At 39.4% G+C, this 18,888-nt stretch overlaps 1 protein-coding gene across 2 annotated transcripts in view; it reads left to right on the plus strand.

Annotated features, from left to right (window-relative positions):
* The window catches only part of hspa12a (heat shock protein 12A), a 110,004-nt gene that overhangs the window by 39,988 nt on the left and 51,128 nt on the right, over positions 1-18,888 (plus strand). Inside the window, exons 6-9 of one of the 2 annotated variants that reach the window (XM_047351940.1) lie at positions 1,149-1,253; positions 3,816-3,932; positions 9,470-9,641; positions 9,864-9,872. In XM_047351940.1, coding sequence (XP_047207896.1) covers positions 1,149-1,253; positions 3,816-3,932; positions 9,470-9,641; positions 9,864-9,872 — 403 coding nt within the window. The remainder of the gene's footprint in view (positions 1-1,148; positions 1,254-3,815; positions 3,933-9,469; positions 9,642-9,863; positions 9,873-18,888) is intronic. The other variant, XM_047351941.1, reaches the window with a different exon arrangement.

An 18,888-nucleotide genomic window follows, 5' to 3' on the forward strand; every position in this document is an offset into this window, starting at 1 on the left:
ATATTCAGGTCTAATTTTAGAATCAGGATCAGCTTTATTGCCAAGATTGTACATACAAACAAGGAATTTAACTCCGGTACACTTTGCTCTCTGGGTTTTTAAATATATGTATGCATATATCTTTAAAACCAGCAAAGGATTTACCTTGTGAAATAATGAGAAATGGTTAAGTATAAAATCAAGATTTAATGCCAAAATGATCAGTGAACAGAGTATACAATTGAACAGATACAGAGTGACATTCACCTTCGGTACCGGGCCCCCCCCAGCCCATCTTAGGGATGAACCGAGAGGAGCAAAGAATGGAGCGTGAGTCCTGCTTTTATTTATGCCGGTTCTTAACCCTCCTAAAGGGTGTCATCCTCTTGTATCAGTTTATCTTTGACTATGGGTTGCATCTTATGTGAAATCAACAGTTATGTTGTGTAAGCTGTAGCAGTGAGTGGTGCGGCACATAAGCAACAAGGGCAGATATATTTAATTAGGGAAACAAAGAGATGATTAGAAAAGGCCACAGAATCATACACCCATAACATGCCTGTGGGTTCCATATTTAGAAAGCAAAATGTTTATTTCCATTGCTGTGCTGATGATGTCCAAATATATTACCCTTTTAATCTGGATGTCTCTGACCCATTGCAGCCCCTGTTTAATTCTCTTCGAGAGGTCAAAGATTGATTGACTCAGAATTGTCTGACCCTGAATTAAAACAAATTATTGTGTTTGGTGATCGTACTCCTCTTACTACGTCACCTGATATTCTTGGCCCTCTTGCACCTCATTGCGCCTCCATGGAATATCAGTGTTTTTAGACAGTCGTTTTAAATTTGAGAAGCAAGTGTCCACAGTTGTCAAGACCTGTTTTTATCAATTACATCAAAATGCCAAAGTCATATCTTACATTTCTTCTAAAGACCTCAAAACTGTTGTCCATGCCTTCATTACAGCTAGATTAGACTATTGCGACTCCTTATAACTTGGACTTGAGAAATCATCTCTCCATGGTTTACATGACTTTGTCAATCTCTCTTTGAAGTTTATCTTCCTTATAAAATCGTATTGCATTTAAATAAAAGTACATTACAGCAGTAGAAAGTGAGTTAAAAAGCCACTGACACTTTGGGCCCATGTCTCTCTTCTGTCGCCAGAATCTGTCCATTGACACTGAGATCCATGCAGCAAATGGAAAGCGAGTGAAAGCCCTGGACATCTTTGCATATGCACTGGCATTCTTTAAGGAGCAAGCATTAAAGGTAACATTCACCTGTCAATGCAACATTTTATTTCTATTTTCTAAGACCTGATTTTCTTTTGTTATTTTGTGTCTGTCAATACTTTGCAGATTAAAATCTATAAGCCATAACTCTTAAGGAGATACTACTGTAGTAGTACAGCTTCTGCAGCAAACAAGCAGTTTATATATATATAAACTGCTTATATATATATATATATATATATATATATATATATATATATATATATATATATATATAAAAATTTTTTTTTTTCTTCTGTTTGTATCGTCTGAAAAAGGTACTGTGAGAAAACGTGCTCCTTATGTGAAACAGCCAAGATTATTGTTTTTTCTTTTTGTCTCTCAGTGGTTGGAAGTTTAAATGAACAATCCACCATTTTAAATTATGATTGACTGAGGGGAGGGAGCAGGTGGGAGGATGGAGGAGTGTGAGAACAGTGGGGAAAAAAGAGAGAGAAGGTTGAAGAAGAGAACAAAAACAAGAAACTGATCTAAGGACTAAACTTGTTGAGAGTTTTAGTTAAAAGTTTATGTGTGCAGGTATGTCAGTATTGTATAAGCTACGTTAAAGAATGCACCGAACTTTACAAAGATGTGCTTAAAATAGTACGCTATAGTAATATTGCAGTGCAGCTACACTAGACTGACGTGGGATTAGTGATCTCCGCGTGACCTGGCTGTGTGTGTGGACCGTACCGGAAGATCCTCGGTGGCAGAAACCAGATAGCAGTTCAGGTGACCAGAAAGCCTGATAGCACCTCTGGCAAGCCGTGCTGACCGTCTGTGTTGAGTTTAGCTGGATCCAAGCTGTATAACGTCGAAAGGTGGACACATACGGACACAGAAAATATTCCGAGGTTGAGTGAGTACTCCAATCTAGTTTGTGAGTCATTGGATTTAACGGGTCGCATTGTATTTGGCCCTGCTGCTCCTAAGTGTCGACCAGGCCTGCAACGTGGGGGGTTAATTTGCATATGCGAACTGGTAAACAGCACTGATTTTTTGGAGGTTTTCATTTATTACCACCAGCTGGTGTAGGGTTAAAGTGGATTCACAAGTTGTTCCAAGCGCAGTGTTCAAAGATGATCGTTAAATTTGAAGTGAAAAGGGTTGAGAAGTGTACAGTTTTGATTTATTTAAAGGACAGAATGCTATTGTAATAAACTAATAGAGACTGATTTTTGGTTTAAAGAAACCTTAAGATTACCAGATCTGGCACGAGTTCTATTGTTTTGTGTTTAAATGTAACATCATCTGTCCGTCCGTCCAGTACAGACCAGAAGTTTGGACACACCTTCTCATTCAAAGTGTTTTCTTTATTTTCATGACTATGAATATTGTAGCTTCACACTGAAGGCATCAAAACTATGAATTAACACATGTGGAATTATATACTGAACAAAACGTCTCTTCTGCTTGTTGCCTGTCCTCAGCAGTGGTTTCCTAGCAGCTATTTCACCATGAAGGCCTGATTCACACAGTCTCCTCTTAACAGTTGTTTTAGAGATGTGTCTGCTGCTAGAACTCTGTGCGGCATTGACCTGTTCTCTAATCTGAGCTGCTGTTAACCTGCAATTTCTGAGGCTGGTGACTCGGATGAACTTATCGTCCGCAGCAGAAGTGAGTCTTGGTCTTCCTTTCCTGGGGCGGTCCTCATGTGAGCCAGTTTCTTTGTAGTGCTTGATGGTTTTTGCGACTGCACTTGGGGACACTTTCAAAGTTTTCCCAATTGTTCGGACTGATTGACCTTCATTTCTTAAAGTAATGATGGCCACTCGTTTTTCTTTACTTAGCTGCTTTTTTCTTGCCATAATACAAATTCTAACAGTCTATTCAGTAGGACTATCAGCTGTGTACTGTATCCACCTCCTGCACAACACAACTGATGGTCCCAACCCCATTTATAAGGCTTGAAACCCCACTTATTAAACCTGACAGGGCACACCTATGAAGTGAAAACCATTTCAGGTGACTACTTCTTGAAGGTCATCAACAGAATGCCAAGAGTGTACTTTGAAGAACCTAGAATATAAGACATATTTTCAGTTATTTCACACTTTTTTGTTCAGTATATAATTCCACATGTGTTAATTCATAGTTTTGATGCCTTCAGTGTGAAGCTACAATATTCATAGTCGTGAAAATAAAGACAACTCTTTGAATGAGAAGTTGTGTCCAAACCTTTGGTCTGTACTGTACATATATATTTCTGACCTGCTAACAAATTAGAGTGTTAAGATACAGTGTTTGATTATTCGGTTTTCACTTTCGGGTTGGTGTGAATATAAAAAAGTTTAAGTTGAAATTCTACAAAGGGAAGTAATATAAAATAGTTTAACTCAGGGCGCTATCATAGGGGGGTTTAGGGAAGCACTATATATATTTATAGCCATATATATATTTATATATAGATATATATAGAAAATATAATATATTATAAAACAGGGACATTAAAGCTACACTTTTGAACACAGGATTGTCTTTATATTGATTGTCTTAGTCCAGGAGTGGGCACTAACCTCCATGTTTTTAACAGTTTTTTTGTTTGTTTTTTTGGCAGGAACTCAGTGATCAAACTGGCAGTGAGTTTGACAACAGCAGTGTGAGATGGGTAATCACAGTTCCAGCGATCTGGAAAATGCCTGCAAAGCAGTTCATGAGGGAAGCAGCCTATAAGGTGGGCTTAGAATCGTCTTTATTTCCATACTTCTTATAGATAACTAATTTTGAACATTAAAGCAAAAAGTCTCCATAAGAAAATTTTGCTGAAAAGATTAGTTTACCTTCTATCTAAACAATGTGGCTGAAAAGCAAAAGAGGTAAACACATCTACAAGTTGTTCAGGGATTTTAATCCAGACTTTACTGGTTTGACCTTAATTGTTGTTGTTTAGGTCAAATTTGGACAAATTAGTGGACAATCTGTACAGCAAAGGTAAAATGTTGTTTAAAAGGTACTAAGAGTAAAAATAATTTTTTTATAAATTTTGGAAGATTACACTGTGCTGTGGTGGTGTTAATATCAAGCTAAATGTTTTGACAACCAAAAAAAAAAGACTACTTTAGTCTTAACAGAAATAAGTCATTTTCATTTCACTGGATCCCATACCATGGTGTTAAAGATGTCCAACAACAGAAGATGCTGGAATAAAGCACCAACATAATATGATAGATGTAATACTGCTGTTAAGTGTGCCTAATTTTTTATAATGAGTTTAGATGAGGAAAGTATCATTTCCAGTATAATGAACATCAGGGGTCTCGTGTACAAAGTGTGCATACGCACAGAAACCTTGCGGTGCAATGTTTTACGCAAGACTTGGCATGTACATAAAAGAAAAATGTATGAAAGTGTGCAGTAATCCTGTGAAAATGTGTGGCAGCCAAGCAAACCTTTTCAATTGAAAATAATGAACTACAAAGAACTAGAAACTCGCCTAAATACACTGAAATATAACTACATCCAGTTTTATTTAATTCATGAAACGTGAAATCTGATGTTTTTTCATTAGTTTGAGCTTTTACTGTCTAAACCCAACGATGAAACTGACTCACATTTGGCCTCATACAAAAAAAAAACATGAAACACTTCAAAAAATAATGTACAACCTCAGTTTGATGTAAACTGTAAAACTTCCGTGCGTCGCCTGTGCCAGTTCAAGTTCCCACTACGCTGCGGTCCTTTCAGCCGGCGCTTTTCAAAGGGAACTGACAGGTTGTGTATTTAACATTCATCGCTGAGCAGCGGCCTCAACTGTATGTTGCTCATTTGCAGCAAGGAGCCAATTTCTGAGCTATGGACTGCACTCGTATTGCTACAAGGGCAACATCTTTAAGTGAATATGTATTGGTGAATAGAAAGAATTTTTATTTATCCAATTTGTGATGTAAACATTTGTCTCACAAATGCAATGAGACAGTGGCCTCCTCAGCTCATTATTCCATTATACTATAATGATGATTCTAATTATTGTAATTATAATAGTTGTGTTTGGAACACACCTCAAGCAGGCTCCATGCACAGTGGCTGGCTTCTAGGTCAGGTTTTATTTATTTTATAAGATGTCCTGAATTGTTTTAAAGTTCTTCACATAGTGTGTGTGGTGACAGTCTTCCTAATAGAAATATTGCAGGCATATTCATGTCATTACAATGATTTGGTATACATTGCAATGATCCGCATTAAGCTATAAAAAAAATGTTTTCGTCTGAGAATAAAACTTTCTTCTACCTTTCAGTATCCCTTTGATGCTCCCTTGCAAAGTCCAAATGGGCTATTTCTTTGTTGAAGAAGATTTGTTTTTTTTTCCTCACATACGCCGTCTGATTGTTGTTGGGCTGCAATCAGCAACAGTTATGGCCTTAATGTGGGTTGAGGTTTGTCCCTAGTCTTGACAAACAGCCTATCGGATCCAATGGGTCAGCACTGGTGAAAATTTGTTTGGGTCTACCACTTTTTTTGTTCCATCAGGATATTTTATGAAAGTCAAAATGACTTACTGCGTACAATCTCTGCATTGATGGCATGTTGTGCAGCTCAAAAATCCTACCGCATTGAAAGACAGTGAACTTTTTGCCTTTGCTATCAGCAGATCCTGATGATGTGAATCCTGAACAAAAAATTACATGGAATCCAAATCTTTGCACAGATTTAGGCTTTTAAAGGCTGTGGTCTTAAACTTTTAAACAGCCAACAAAACCATGTTTGAGTTTAAATGCAGTTGTCAATAAATTGACTCCTCAGAATCTTTTTTCTCTTGTCCATTTCTTCTTTTAGTATTGTGAAGCTCTACTTAGAACCTTCTTAAGATCCAACAGAGCAAAATGCAAATTCTTGCAATTTTTTAACTGGTCTTAAGATTTTGATCAGGAGTGTATTTGAGTTGCAGTGGCAGTTGCAGCAATTCTGTAGCAGTGCCGCATATTTGCGATGTACATAAGTCAGAGCTGTGGCGCTCATGTGGCGAAATTGTTTGGTTTATCTCTGGTTTATCCGAAAACAATAATTGTCCGCCCAGAAAACGCTTCTGGCTTTTATAAATTGGTGTTTTTTAAAAGAAGAGGAAGGATCCTTATGATGCCATTTTAAAATGAGGGATCTCATCTGTTCTGTTCTGTTCTTTTTTTTTCTCGAAAATGTCAGTTTAATGAACAGAGGAGGCTGGTAAATCCAATGAGAATGAAAGGTATCATCTACCTGTTTGTGTTTCTGTTAAATGCATTCACCAGTTTTCCATGTAGCCCGTTAAATCTCATTCCTGATTTTTGTTTCTTCGTTGCTGGATCCTTCTGTAGATATGTCGTTCTCTTTCATGGTTACCTGCCTTCTGAGTTTGTCAGTTTATATCTCCTACATTAAAATATCTTCACTATGCTGCATCATCTTGCCAGTCGGTGTCTTGGTCCATTCCAACTCCACAAAACATGACAGAAGAATCTTGCCAGTATTTGGAGCAAGCACAAAGGAAATCTGTCCAAGTCTGCAGTGGATTGAGCAGCAGCTGGAGGAGGTTGAACATTTATATAAAGATGATGAGATCCTGCCTTCTGACTACTGCTGGAGGAAATGCAGCAGGCCTTTTGGGGTTCCAGCTGGTGCTCACGCCACCAGGGTACAGCCTGCAGCGGTATGCCTCCTTTCTCCCTCCTTGGCATGCTCCATCAGCCCAGCGCAGAGGACACTGGCAGCTCATGCCCGCCTCGCCGTTGGTATCTTGGCTCGATGCCTTGCACATTCTCCGCCAGGGTCAGTGGGGTGTCACACCACAGTCACCTAATCTCTCTCCATATGCCGGTGCACCAGTGAGAGTGCACTCCACTGTTGTGTGCCAGTCTACCAGTCGGGTGCGTCCTGTCTCCAGGTGTTGGGGCGCCACTAGGTTGGACACATTCCAGGAGTTTTAGATGTGGACCTTGTAGCCAGGGTGCCTCGACTCCTTCTCCAGTTGATCTGGCTGACACCTCCACTGCCTCAAAGTTCCAAAGCCCACTTCACGCCACCTCAAGGTCCCAGAACTTGCTTCAGTGCCTGCTCCTCACTGCTCCCAAGCACCAGAGCTAGCTCCCCGCTGTTTCCAAATACCTGTGCCATGCTGCCTCTGAGTGCCAGTGGCTGCTCCTTGCCTTAAGCTGCTGCTTCCACCCCGTGCTTCAGTTCCCTAGTTCTCCAACGAAGGTGGCTAGGTGGACCAGCCTCGTGCTCCAGCTCCTGGGGTCTCAGACAAGGGTGTCCAGGTGGACCTCCCTGATGTTCCTGTTCCAAAGCTTGTTTGTGTTCCTGAGCCCCTTTGTGGATTCTTTGCTTCAGAGCTCCTTTGTGGGTTCCAGGCTCCAGAGATTTTTTGTGGATTCCAGTCCCCATAGCTTCTCCGTGGGTTCTTTGAGGCCCTCTTCCAACCTCCTGGCAAGGTTTTCCGTGAGTCCTCCATGCGTGTCAAACATGTCAAACTCACTGGCTGGCCTCCATTTTTCCTCTTCGTTGCGCGAGTCTTCTGATGATCCATTGTTCTGATCCTCTGTTGCCTGTTTCCTGAATTTGTAAGTTTATCATCCCCTTCAAACAAATAATTTCACTGTGCTGTATCATCACTCCTGGCTGCCCCTTGGAACGTCTCCAACGCCACAAAACATGACAAAAGGTGTTAGAGAGAAGGTTGGGCATCTACAGTGACTCACCATATTGCAAGATGAGTTATTTGTTCGGCAGTTTACAGAGGACAAAATGAGAAATACAGGAAGAGAGAAAACAAGATAGAAACTGCAGGCACAACAACACCTTACTTTTCTCGACACTACACAACACAACATGTTGTGTGAATTATTTACATGGTTAATGGACTGTATTTGTAAAGTGCTTTTTCTAGTCTATCTCCAGCAGTCTATGGGCGAGAGGCAGGGTACACCCTGGACAGGTCGCCAGTCCATCGCAGGGCAACACACAAACAACCATGCACACACTCATTCATACACCTAAGGGCAATTTAGAGAGACCAATTAACCTAACAGGCATGTCTTTGGACTGTGGAGATAGGCACCAGCTCCCCCGCGACCCACTATGGAATAAGCGGTAGAAAATGACTGACTGACTGGCTTTTTCCAGTCATTCTGACCCCTCAAAGCATTTTACACTATAGCTACATTCACACTCTTATTCATACACTGATACGCAGCTTATGGCAACATGGGGCATTAACTACTGAAAGGAAGAAGCTGTAAATAAATCTACAACTTTGGGATTACGGGAAGACTACTCTACCCACAGAGCCACAGTCACCCCATTGTTTTTTTTTTCTAAATTCCTAAAACAGTTCTACCAAAAGAGGCCACCCAGCAGCCTTAAAAAAAAAAAAAAAACTTAGTCATGTTTGAGGGTCTTTCAAGTCAGCTTTACGAGAGGGTAAGGTAAGCAACAATTAAAAGATTGGAATAAATTTCAACATATCTTATAAGACAAAATAAAAAAAAAAGTTAAACCTTGAAATAGAAAGACATTTAAATATTTAGGATTAGACAAAATTAAAATTAAAATCTGCAAGTTATAAATACACGTACAATTTATACATTACAAACTTAATATGGATCAGATCTATGGGGACTAATACAATTTTTAAGCACAAGGTAAATCTCAAATTGCACCTTTAACAGTGGGGCAAAAATAAGACCCACAACAATATTCTGAATATAACCAACCATGCCTCCATAAAAGAAGTAACAAGTAGTAATCCCTGTTTTTTCAACAAATGTTATAAGCACTCCTATTGCTTGTTGGCTAAAAATGGATTTGACAGATTAAATTCGTATATTTTATTGTTACTACACATTCACACATTCAAATATATTTTTTACATTTTAAACATTCAAAATTCTGTTGAACAACAATAAAACTAAGTCCATGAGCACACTCTGTAGGATGTTATGTAAGACGGAAGGTTTTCTGATTGTTATAAGTAATGGGTCTGCAACTCAAGTCCTCAAGTGGCACTGTCCTGCAAGTTTTGGATGCATTCCTGCTTTAACACACTTGAATCAAAAGGCTAAATTACCTCATTGGCATAGCAGCAAGTTTTGCAAAGCATGGTGATTAACCATTCATTTGAAATTAGGTATGTTTGGAGCACGGATGCATCTGAAAGTTGCGGGACAGTGGCACTCGAGGACTGGAGTTGCTGAGCCATGTTATAAATAAGCATTTTCTGTTTCCTCTTCCTTTCTGCAGTCTGCTCTAGTGTCACGTGAAAACCCAGAACAGTTGATCATTGCTCTAGAGCCAGAGGCAGCATCCATCTATTGTCGTAAGCTCCGCCTCCATCAGATTGTTGACCTGGGTACACAAACCCATCAGAATGGTTTCAACCCCAATGACCAAGTGGGAAGTGGAATGACCCAAGGTATGTTTGATCTATGTTCTCAAAAAAGCGCCTTTCATTTTTCTACTATAAAACAGAAAGTGCCTTTCACACTGTGTATCATGCCTAGCACCATACTGAATATATCTGAGCACATATTATTTTAAACATACTATACAGGCAAGTCTGACTTACTTTAGTAACAATAGAACTGACATTGTAATATGCTGTTTTCTTCCTGTTTTACACCATTTCTCTCTATAGTGTCTCCAGGTAAACAACACAAACTGCATGAACACACAAAATTAATAGTTTGAATTCATCACATTTCAACTTGCTGTTACTTCTTTTCTTACAACCCTGTAGCTAGACAATATGTTTCATAATTGAAGTTACTGCACAAATTAAACAGTGCAATTTTTTGGAATAAGCTAAAATTACTTAGTACTTAAATACCTATGAGTTCTTTTTACTTCTAAATATTGGATTTGTCTGAAGGATTTCCTTTAGTCCAGTTAAATATTCATATTAAGGTATGCACCCCTTCCAATCAATCTAAGTCAGGGGGTAAGCCGTGGTTTAGCAATAGAACGGGTGGCCCATATATATTGGCTGTAACCATTGAAGCAGGGTTTCATTCCAAACCTTAAGACCTTTGCTGCATGCCTTTCTTTCTACTCTCTCTGCCTGTTTCCTTTCTGATTAAAGTAAAAAAAAAGTCCTTAGCACCACAAAAGTCTTAAAAACAAGTCAGCACTACTAGTGCTCTGTCGGTAGCAAAATTAATGATCCAGTTTGAGCAGAATTTGACTGCGCAGTTGTGTGTCAGCAAAGTGGGGAGCACATTGCTGAGAACATGTCTTTAAGGTGCCCCTATGCTTAGTTTGGTTGGGAATTGTGTGAAACTCCCGAGGCACACTATCTGTTGCCTTTCAAATAAAGTCAAAAACTTCGAGAACGCTTTGCTATAAACTGCTGTCGGAAGATGGTGTTAAAGGCTTAGAGGATATCAAGGTTTGCAGCAGTTCATTGTTGGCACAAGTTACTAGAGTAATGATAAAAGGAAAGTACACCCTATGTCAACATTTGTAACATGTGAATAATCACCCCTTCTAAAGTTCATTTTATTCTGACCTCAAGTTTGCATTACCACACATTAAAGATTCATCCGTATGATTATTTCATTTAAAGTTCACGTCAGTACAACTCAAAAGTACACCTCAAAAACTTACCCACAAACTAATGTAAAACCCCCAAGTTAGGGAAAAGTTAGTATAATCTTTTTTTCTTTTTTTTTTTGTACCATGAATGAATAAAGCTAGTTTCTTTTTTTTTTTTTTTTTTAGCTAGTTTCAAATAGAGCCACTTTTCTTATACATACATTAAAACAGTCAGTCAGTCAGTCATTTTCTACCGCTTATTCCATAGTGGGTCGCGGGGGAGCTGGTGCCTATCTCCAGCAGTCTATGGGCGAGAGGCAGGGTACACCCTGGACAGATCGCCAGTCCATCGCAGGGAAACACACAAACAACCATGCAACACATTAAAACAGCAAATTTCAAATTGACACTTTTCACTTTTTACTGTTCTTTCCTGCACCACTCCCACACCAAAAATAAGAAATGACAAGTGATTGTCAGTTAGGTTTATAGTACTCGTCTGATCACAAGTTTTAAGAAATGTTTGTGGTAAGTGGCCAATGATAAGCCCACCTTCCCACACACACAAAATCATTTTGGTTGTTTCAAGTGCAGGAACTGAAACGGGTATTTCTAAAGGTGCGTTCACACCAAACGCGATTTCTGCGAAAGGAGCGGCCAATTTACATGTTATCCCTATGTAGAGGCGCGTTCAGGAGCGGCGCGGCGCAGAGCGAAGGACGCGGAGGGCGCGGCGCGGCAAGCGAAGCGGGAGCGGAGCGGCGCGATGGACAAGTTGAAATCTGAACTTTTTCCTAAATTCGCGTCACGTCAACCAATCAGGGACTGGATGTGGCTGTGACGTAGTGTGAAGGACCAAAGTGGAGAAGAAGCAGTTGTCAATGATGGAGGACCAGATCATAGTGGCGGTGTGCGGCAAGTCAGAGTTATTTGACTCAACTAATTACTTTTACTGAGACAAGTACAGAAAGGGCCTGGCCTGGTTATGTTTAGGCACAAATATCTTAAATTTAGGAAATGTGGACATTAAAAATCGGCTGTTTTTTTTACTGAGCTGAGATTTATTTACTCACCGAAGACAGATGGACAGGCGTTCAGCAGCGGGGATACAGCGCCGGTAAACCGCGGTGAAGTTAGTTTGAAGTTGGATGTTCAAGCTCCGCGGAGTTAGCGGCATCTAGCTCACGGTTGATCCGATTCAGGCACTCAGATTTTCCACGATTGTTTGGTACGGAAACTTATTGACGGTCCCTAGTGAACCACCGCGCGTCACAAGAGGGAGCAACAGAGAGCAGCTAGCCGAAATCTGGGTGCCTGACTCGGATCGGCCGTGGGCTGGATGCCGCTGGCTCTGCGGAGCTTGAGTGTCCGGTACGTTTGCCAACTCCTTGATAAATAAATAAGGGACACCTCCTGGTAGGGCTGTCTAACTCCACTGTCTGCACCTCTAGCGGCCTGGTGATTTTTTTCACCCTTTTTCTTTGTGTGAAATGACTTTGGAAACATTGGACTCGAACCCAAGTTTAATTCGATGCATGTTTGTGACTGATACAAATATCCATGGAAAAATTATTATTCAGCAATTTATAAAATAATTTATTCTTTTTGCAAAATAAAATTACTAGACAAAAACAAATATCCTTCTCAAATAAATAAACCACTATTGAAAAGCCCTCTGTCCTGCTTAACTTAAAACAATATAAAAAAGCATAACAGTATAATGCAAAACATTTTTGTAATAGTGGATTTAGTGCAAACAAAAAGTCTGTAGAAAAGTTGTAAACATAAAACACTTGTGCCTTAAAGGCCATGACTGTACAGGTGTAGTGAAAAAAATATTGAACTAGTGAACTAAAAAATGCAGTAGTGAATTATGTAAAAACAACCTATTTTTGCCATTTATATTTCTTTTGAGCTCTTGCTGCTGCAAGGAGTTGTTTGCTTTTCAGGACTACCGAGTAAAACTCTGAGCAGGACATTTCATTAATTAGACTGACAATGAGCTCACTTTTCATTAATTCTGTAGAACATGTGTTCCTCACATCAGTCCACTTATTTTTCACGATGGAGAAAATATTTTCCACAAACCCACTAGAAGAAGGGATGCTGAGGACAAAGGGTACAATAGCCTGGATGTTTGAGATGTCAGCTGCCTGAAGAACTTGCATCCACCTCTCTGCTGTTCCACTGGACTGACACTTCGCCTTTTCCCATCCATCCATCCATCCATTCATCCATCCATCCATCCATCCAGATCTCCTGCGGCGGAAGCACGGCGTGCTGGTTACGAGCGCTGAACAAACACGGGCCTTTATTGTTGCGTAAGCGGCGAGGAGATGCTGGGGAAACAGTATCTGATGGGAAAACGCGAATCGACGTAACACCTGTATCTATCCTTAGCAACGGTGCCTGCTGGCCAATGAGATGAGCCGAAATATTCTGTCAGCTCATTGGTCACAGAGCAGGATATGGCTGGTAATGAATTTACCGTAATGTTAAATATAAAGCACCCCATCATTTATCGATTCTATTGACATTTTAGTGAAGATTTTTGATCCACCTAATAATACGGGACTACGTGCGTCCCGTTTTAGCTCAATACGGGACGCGTACTTTTTATTCTAAATATGGGACGATTCCGTTTTTCAAGGGACGGTTGGCAACTCTAGTGTCCGGTGTCCGGCTTCGGGCTGGCTTCACTGCGGTCGCCGGTAGTTGGCGTGCCGGAGGCCGATTCATCGCCCAACGCGGGGCAGCAGATCTTCGAACTGGGTCCTGGATAGACGGAAGTACCGCTGAAATCGATCGTCATCCAGACGCAGCTCCTGGAATAGGTGGTGGTAATCTCCGAACTGTTCCCGTCCCTGAAGAATCCGGTGAACCCAGGGACATTGACGTCGGCGGCGTTTTTCGGCTCTCCATAGGTAAAACACCGTGATTATCCGTGAAATCCATGTCCGCCATGTTCAGTTGAAACCAGCAAGCAGCAGATGGAAACTCCTCCTCTTTGATGACGTGGCGAAGCGTTGCCGCTTGTTGCCGAATGCCAATGCGGAGTTCACGCGGAATGTGAAGCGGGCAAAAGCACACAAATGAGGCAAAAAATTCGCAGAAATAGCATTTGGTGTGAACGCACCATAATCCTATCTTGGGGATTCCAACAAATGCTAGAATATTCAAATATGCTTAATTTCAAACAGAGGGTAGGTAACAGCATCCACACACGCTGTGTTAACCCACACTGTGTATCCCACACTGTGTATGCCTCGCATGCTGGACATTGCATCTTTCCCATAAAAAGTACTACTGGATCAGTGCTTCTGTGTTCTTTTTGTATCTCTGCTCTGTTCTCTCAAACCCCCAGTATGTTGTGGCAGATGGCCACTCACACTGAGCCTGGTTCTGGTTCTGCAGGAGGTTTCTTCCTGTTAAAAGGGAGTTTTCTTGTCCACTGTTACTATATGCATGCTCAGTATGAGGAATTGCTGCAAAGTCAATACAAGCGACTGTCCACTGTCTCTACATGCTCATCCAGGAGGAGTGAAAGTCACTGACTCGATGCAATCTGCTGGGTTTCCTTAGATAAAATTTTTTTTAACCAGTTTGAATAATAAGCTGAATCTGACTGCACTGTTTGATAGGTAGGAAAATTGGAATGTATGAACTTGACTTGAAATCTGTATGATACAATTGAATTGTCTTTGTAAAGTGCCTTGAGACGACATCTGTTGTGAATTGGTGCTATACTAATAAAACTGAATTGTACTGAACAAGTCATTTCCACTCTTAACTTTTTTTTAATCATTACTGAAAAGTATTTTGATCATAAGGTGTGTAAGTCAAGGATATTAATAAACCCATTCCATATAAAGCAAGGTTTTCTTGAAGTTTGTTCCACAAGAAGGTTGCAATCAACTTTAATATGCACTTCTGAGCTTCACTGAGTGAAAACAACAGTGTTTATATACATCAAATCCTTATTCACTAATGGGGATGAACAGTGTCCAGAAAGGAAAATAGAATATTCTGCTAAATGTTGCAGCCAGAACCTATATTCTCACACTTTGTCACTTGCTGTAAGAAGTTTACTTCTTTATTAGAATCTAGAGTTTTCACATTTCTTAATCTCAGATGCCTCCAAAGTGTGGTAAAGTTCCATGAATCAGTGCTATTTTTTACCCATGAATTTGAAATATGCTAATACAGGAACTTGTTTGTAATCATAATTGCTGTCAGTCCGTCAGTCAGTCATTTTCTACCACTTATTCCATAGTGGGTCGCAGGGATAATTGCTGTTTTAATCTAGTTTATTTCAGTGCTATGAAAACAAATGCCCCCATAAAGATTTTTTCCGTTTTCACTTTTTTTGTCACACAAAAAATGTTTCAGATCGTCTAAAACTTCTAATACCACAGAGAATCTGGAGCAGGCTAAAATATCTTAAAACTATCTCATCATGCCCCCGAGCTAAAGAAATTTAAAAACAGATGAAAGACAGTCTTTATAATCTATCAGTCTCGAAAGTGTCACAAAACAATTAATAAGGCTTTGGGGCTACAGCTAACCATATTGAGAACCATGTTTCACATTTGATAGTGAACCCTCCCCAGGAGTGGTTGTCATAATAAAACCACCCTCGACAACTCTTTCAAGAGATCATAGAAAAACATCAAAACACATCTAAAACACTGCAGGTCTCACTTACCTCAGTTTAAGGTCAGTGTTCATGATTTAACAATAGGAAAGAGAACCACCTCCTTCATAGACTTCCAGGGTGAAAACCAAAAAGAAGAACATGTAGGCAAGTCCCCATGCTTTCAGGAAAATATTCTGTGGACCACTGAGACCGAATGTCCCTCCCATGACATCATAGTGTTGTGTTAGTTTATATAAAACTAACACAACAATTAAGAAAAAGAACATATCAATAGTGAAACATGGAGGTGGTACTGTGATGGTGTGAGGCTGCCTTGGAGATTCTAGACCTGGACAACTTGCTCAAACTGATAGAACTATGAATTCTAACAGAAATACTAGAAGGACGATGTCTGGCCATCAGTTTGTGACCTTATGTTCAAGTTCAATTGGGTTATAGTCCAGCAAAATGATCTAAAGGGAATCAGCAAGTCCTCCACTGAATAGCTCAAAATAACTAAATTAAAGCTTTAGAGTGGCCTAGACAGAGTCTATATTTTCTGCTCAAAACCTTCCACAGTGACTAAATTACAACAATTCTGCAAAGAAGACCGTGCCAAACTTCCTCAGCAGTACTGAAAAAAACTGATTTCCAGTTATGGCAAATGGTGGATGGTAGTTGCTTGTTCATAGTACAGTCACTTTGTATAAAGGGCTAGGGCTAGGTACTTTCGGATAGCTTTTTTCATTAATAAATAAAACATAATTTAAAAACAGTTTGCATTTACCCAGATTATATTAGTCTGATAATGAAATTGGTTTGATGATCTTAAAGATGACAATTTCTTTTTTCACAGCACTGTATTCCGTTCATCGAATCTGGTCTGAAAAGGAAACGAGTGTTATATTTTCTGGTGTATTTTACTCTGTATTCTTTGTTCTTCTCTTTATGATGAAAGGATTGCAGTTTTACTTTGACTTTGGGTTAAAGACATTATTGGTGTAACATGATGTTCCTTCATCATTCCTTCTCCACAGCTGAAAAGGATTAGAGAGCTGTTTTTTTTCTGTTTTCATCTCTGCACTTCTACCAGGAGGAAATGCTCCTTTGACATTTACTGCTGACATGTCTTCCTGCATAAGCCATTAACCTTAGTTCACATGGCTGGTAGCATTCAGCAATCCACGTACCACACAGCTGCTACAGAAAATGTTGAATATGAAAAGTTCATACCTTTCATGAAAGCGTAAGGTCACGTGCATGAGATTTGGAAAAACGTACAGTATTTTACAAGCAAAGTTAACTAGCAAAAACAAGACCTGCATAAATAGTTAAAGTAGATCAAAACCTGTTGTCCATGCTTAGAATGAGGAATTTTTACAAGTCTTACCGACAGGACATGAATTTTCATTTTAAGTGACATACAGGAGAGAAATCCTTGGTTTAACGAAAGTCAGTGAAAGAGACAGCAAAAGACAGAAGGAAATATACTGTCAATGTTTCACATCTGGGACAGAAAACCAACCTGTCGGATTCATGTTGAAAAACCTGTTGTTTTACTTACATATTCTTCCACCACAACTACTTATACAAAGTATACAAGTACTTTGAGCTTCTTTAATGGATTTAATTGACTAATACTTTTGATTTAACATCAGAGTATGTTATTAAAAAAACATTGTGATATTATGACAGATATAATAACAGTTCAACTATAAAGCATGAAGCAAACACGTTTCTTGCTATTTATTAAACTGTAACAATGAGACCCGGTGACCAATAATCTTAATGTATTCTGGTTAGAAATAGCATTATCTGTGATATTGTAAAATCATAAATTTTTTTAGTCTGACTACAAAAAAAACCATTTGTATGTTTATTGAAAACCATAAAACCATACAGATGACCCCAAGTATATTCATAATCCTGGCAAATTTAGAATTTATATTATTTGTTCAAACAAAAAGTTTGTGTCTCTTAGGAAACTAGTCCACAGACTGTTACATTCAAGAAAGGACTCTTTTGCTCTCGCTGGGCTTCTGGAAAACGGCAATATTACTTCCAGTCTGAAGAAACATGTCAGATTAAACAAACTACTGCAAATCTAAGCCTACCAAGGTTGTTAATAATTTTGGGACTAACTGTACATGTGTGAGAAAAAAGTAAAAAAGGCATCTGTCGTTAAATGTTACAAGAAGTTAATCTAGACATTCTCAACAGTGTAAGTGGCAAATTTATAAAATTTATAAATTAATGAAAACTAAAATGGGGAAGGCAAGAAAAGCTTTGCATGGTATCGCATAACAATAAAAACAGTCAGTCAGTCAAAAGCAGGTATAGGTGTGTTGACTGACAAATAGTTCCATCTATAAAAATTAGTCAAGCACTCACATTAGAAGCTTGACAGACATAAGATGTTTGATATAAATCCAAACACATTCATCAGCTTTAAGTACTGCGTCATCCACACACATGCACAAGGAGAATGCAAACTGCATGCAGAAGGGCCCCAGGTCTGGATTAAAATCCAGGACTGTCCTGCTGTAAGGCGACATTGCCAACAGCAACAAAGCTCATTGTTTTTCACAATCTGATATAAAAGGACTCAATACTAGTGATGGGAACTCCGACTTCTTATAAACAACCGGTTTGCTTGGCTCAGCTTACTTTAAAAAGCCATCTCTTTTTGGTTCCCCAGCGGCTTTTTAGGTTTTTGTTGCTTGAATTGATTTATTGTGCACAATAATGTAAATACATGCGCTAAATGAATTATTAATTGAAAATTAAGCCAGACTAATAGGCCAGGAGACTAAGTGACTCATTTGCAATTTGAGTCCAGTGTTTTATTAATCTTCCAACCACTAGTTCACCCTTATATTAACATAGACATCCTAAATAGACCCCATTATTGTATCAGCAGCCTCAGCTCATGGTGTTGCAGCACAGGCCACAGCCTTTTCCAATTAGTAAGCCAATGTGTAATAATCAGGATCCGGCTCCTGTCGTTTCAGGAGCTTCACTTGTAAGACATCCCAACTGATTACTAAGAGCATAATTTGTAGTACTAAGGTCATTCTTTCAAGGTTTCAATTAAAAACTCTATTTTTCCAGACTCAAAATTCTATAATTTATTGATCAATTTACAAAACATTTTTAGCATATAAAACATGACTTGGATTTAAATTTACATGTAATGTTTCTATGGAGGAGATCCTTTAAACTTCCAAGTGCCATAAAAAATAATTGGCCCTGAAAAAGATCCCAAATAAGGGATGTTAGATTGATTGTGCACGTGCAATAAATGGCATGTTGTGTGTGATCTTCAAAAATTGCGTGTGCAATGGATAACAGGTGCAAAAGAGATGCAGAGCGCCCAATTTTAATGAAGATGTGTGCTCCTGGCTGGCTGCTACTGCTCCCAGTGGATCTGGAGGAAAAGCAAACAGATCCTCTCTGCAGTGTGGCTCGAAACATGCAGTGGTTGTTGTGCTGC

The sequence above is a fragment of the Girardinichthys multiradiatus genome, chromosome 22 (genome assembly GCF_021462225.1).
Source record: "Girardinichthys multiradiatus isolate DD_20200921_A chromosome 22, DD_fGirMul_XY1, whole genome shotgun sequence".
Taxonomy (NCBI): domain Eukaryota; kingdom Metazoa; phylum Chordata; class Actinopteri; order Cyprinodontiformes; family Goodeidae; genus Girardinichthys; species Girardinichthys multiradiatus.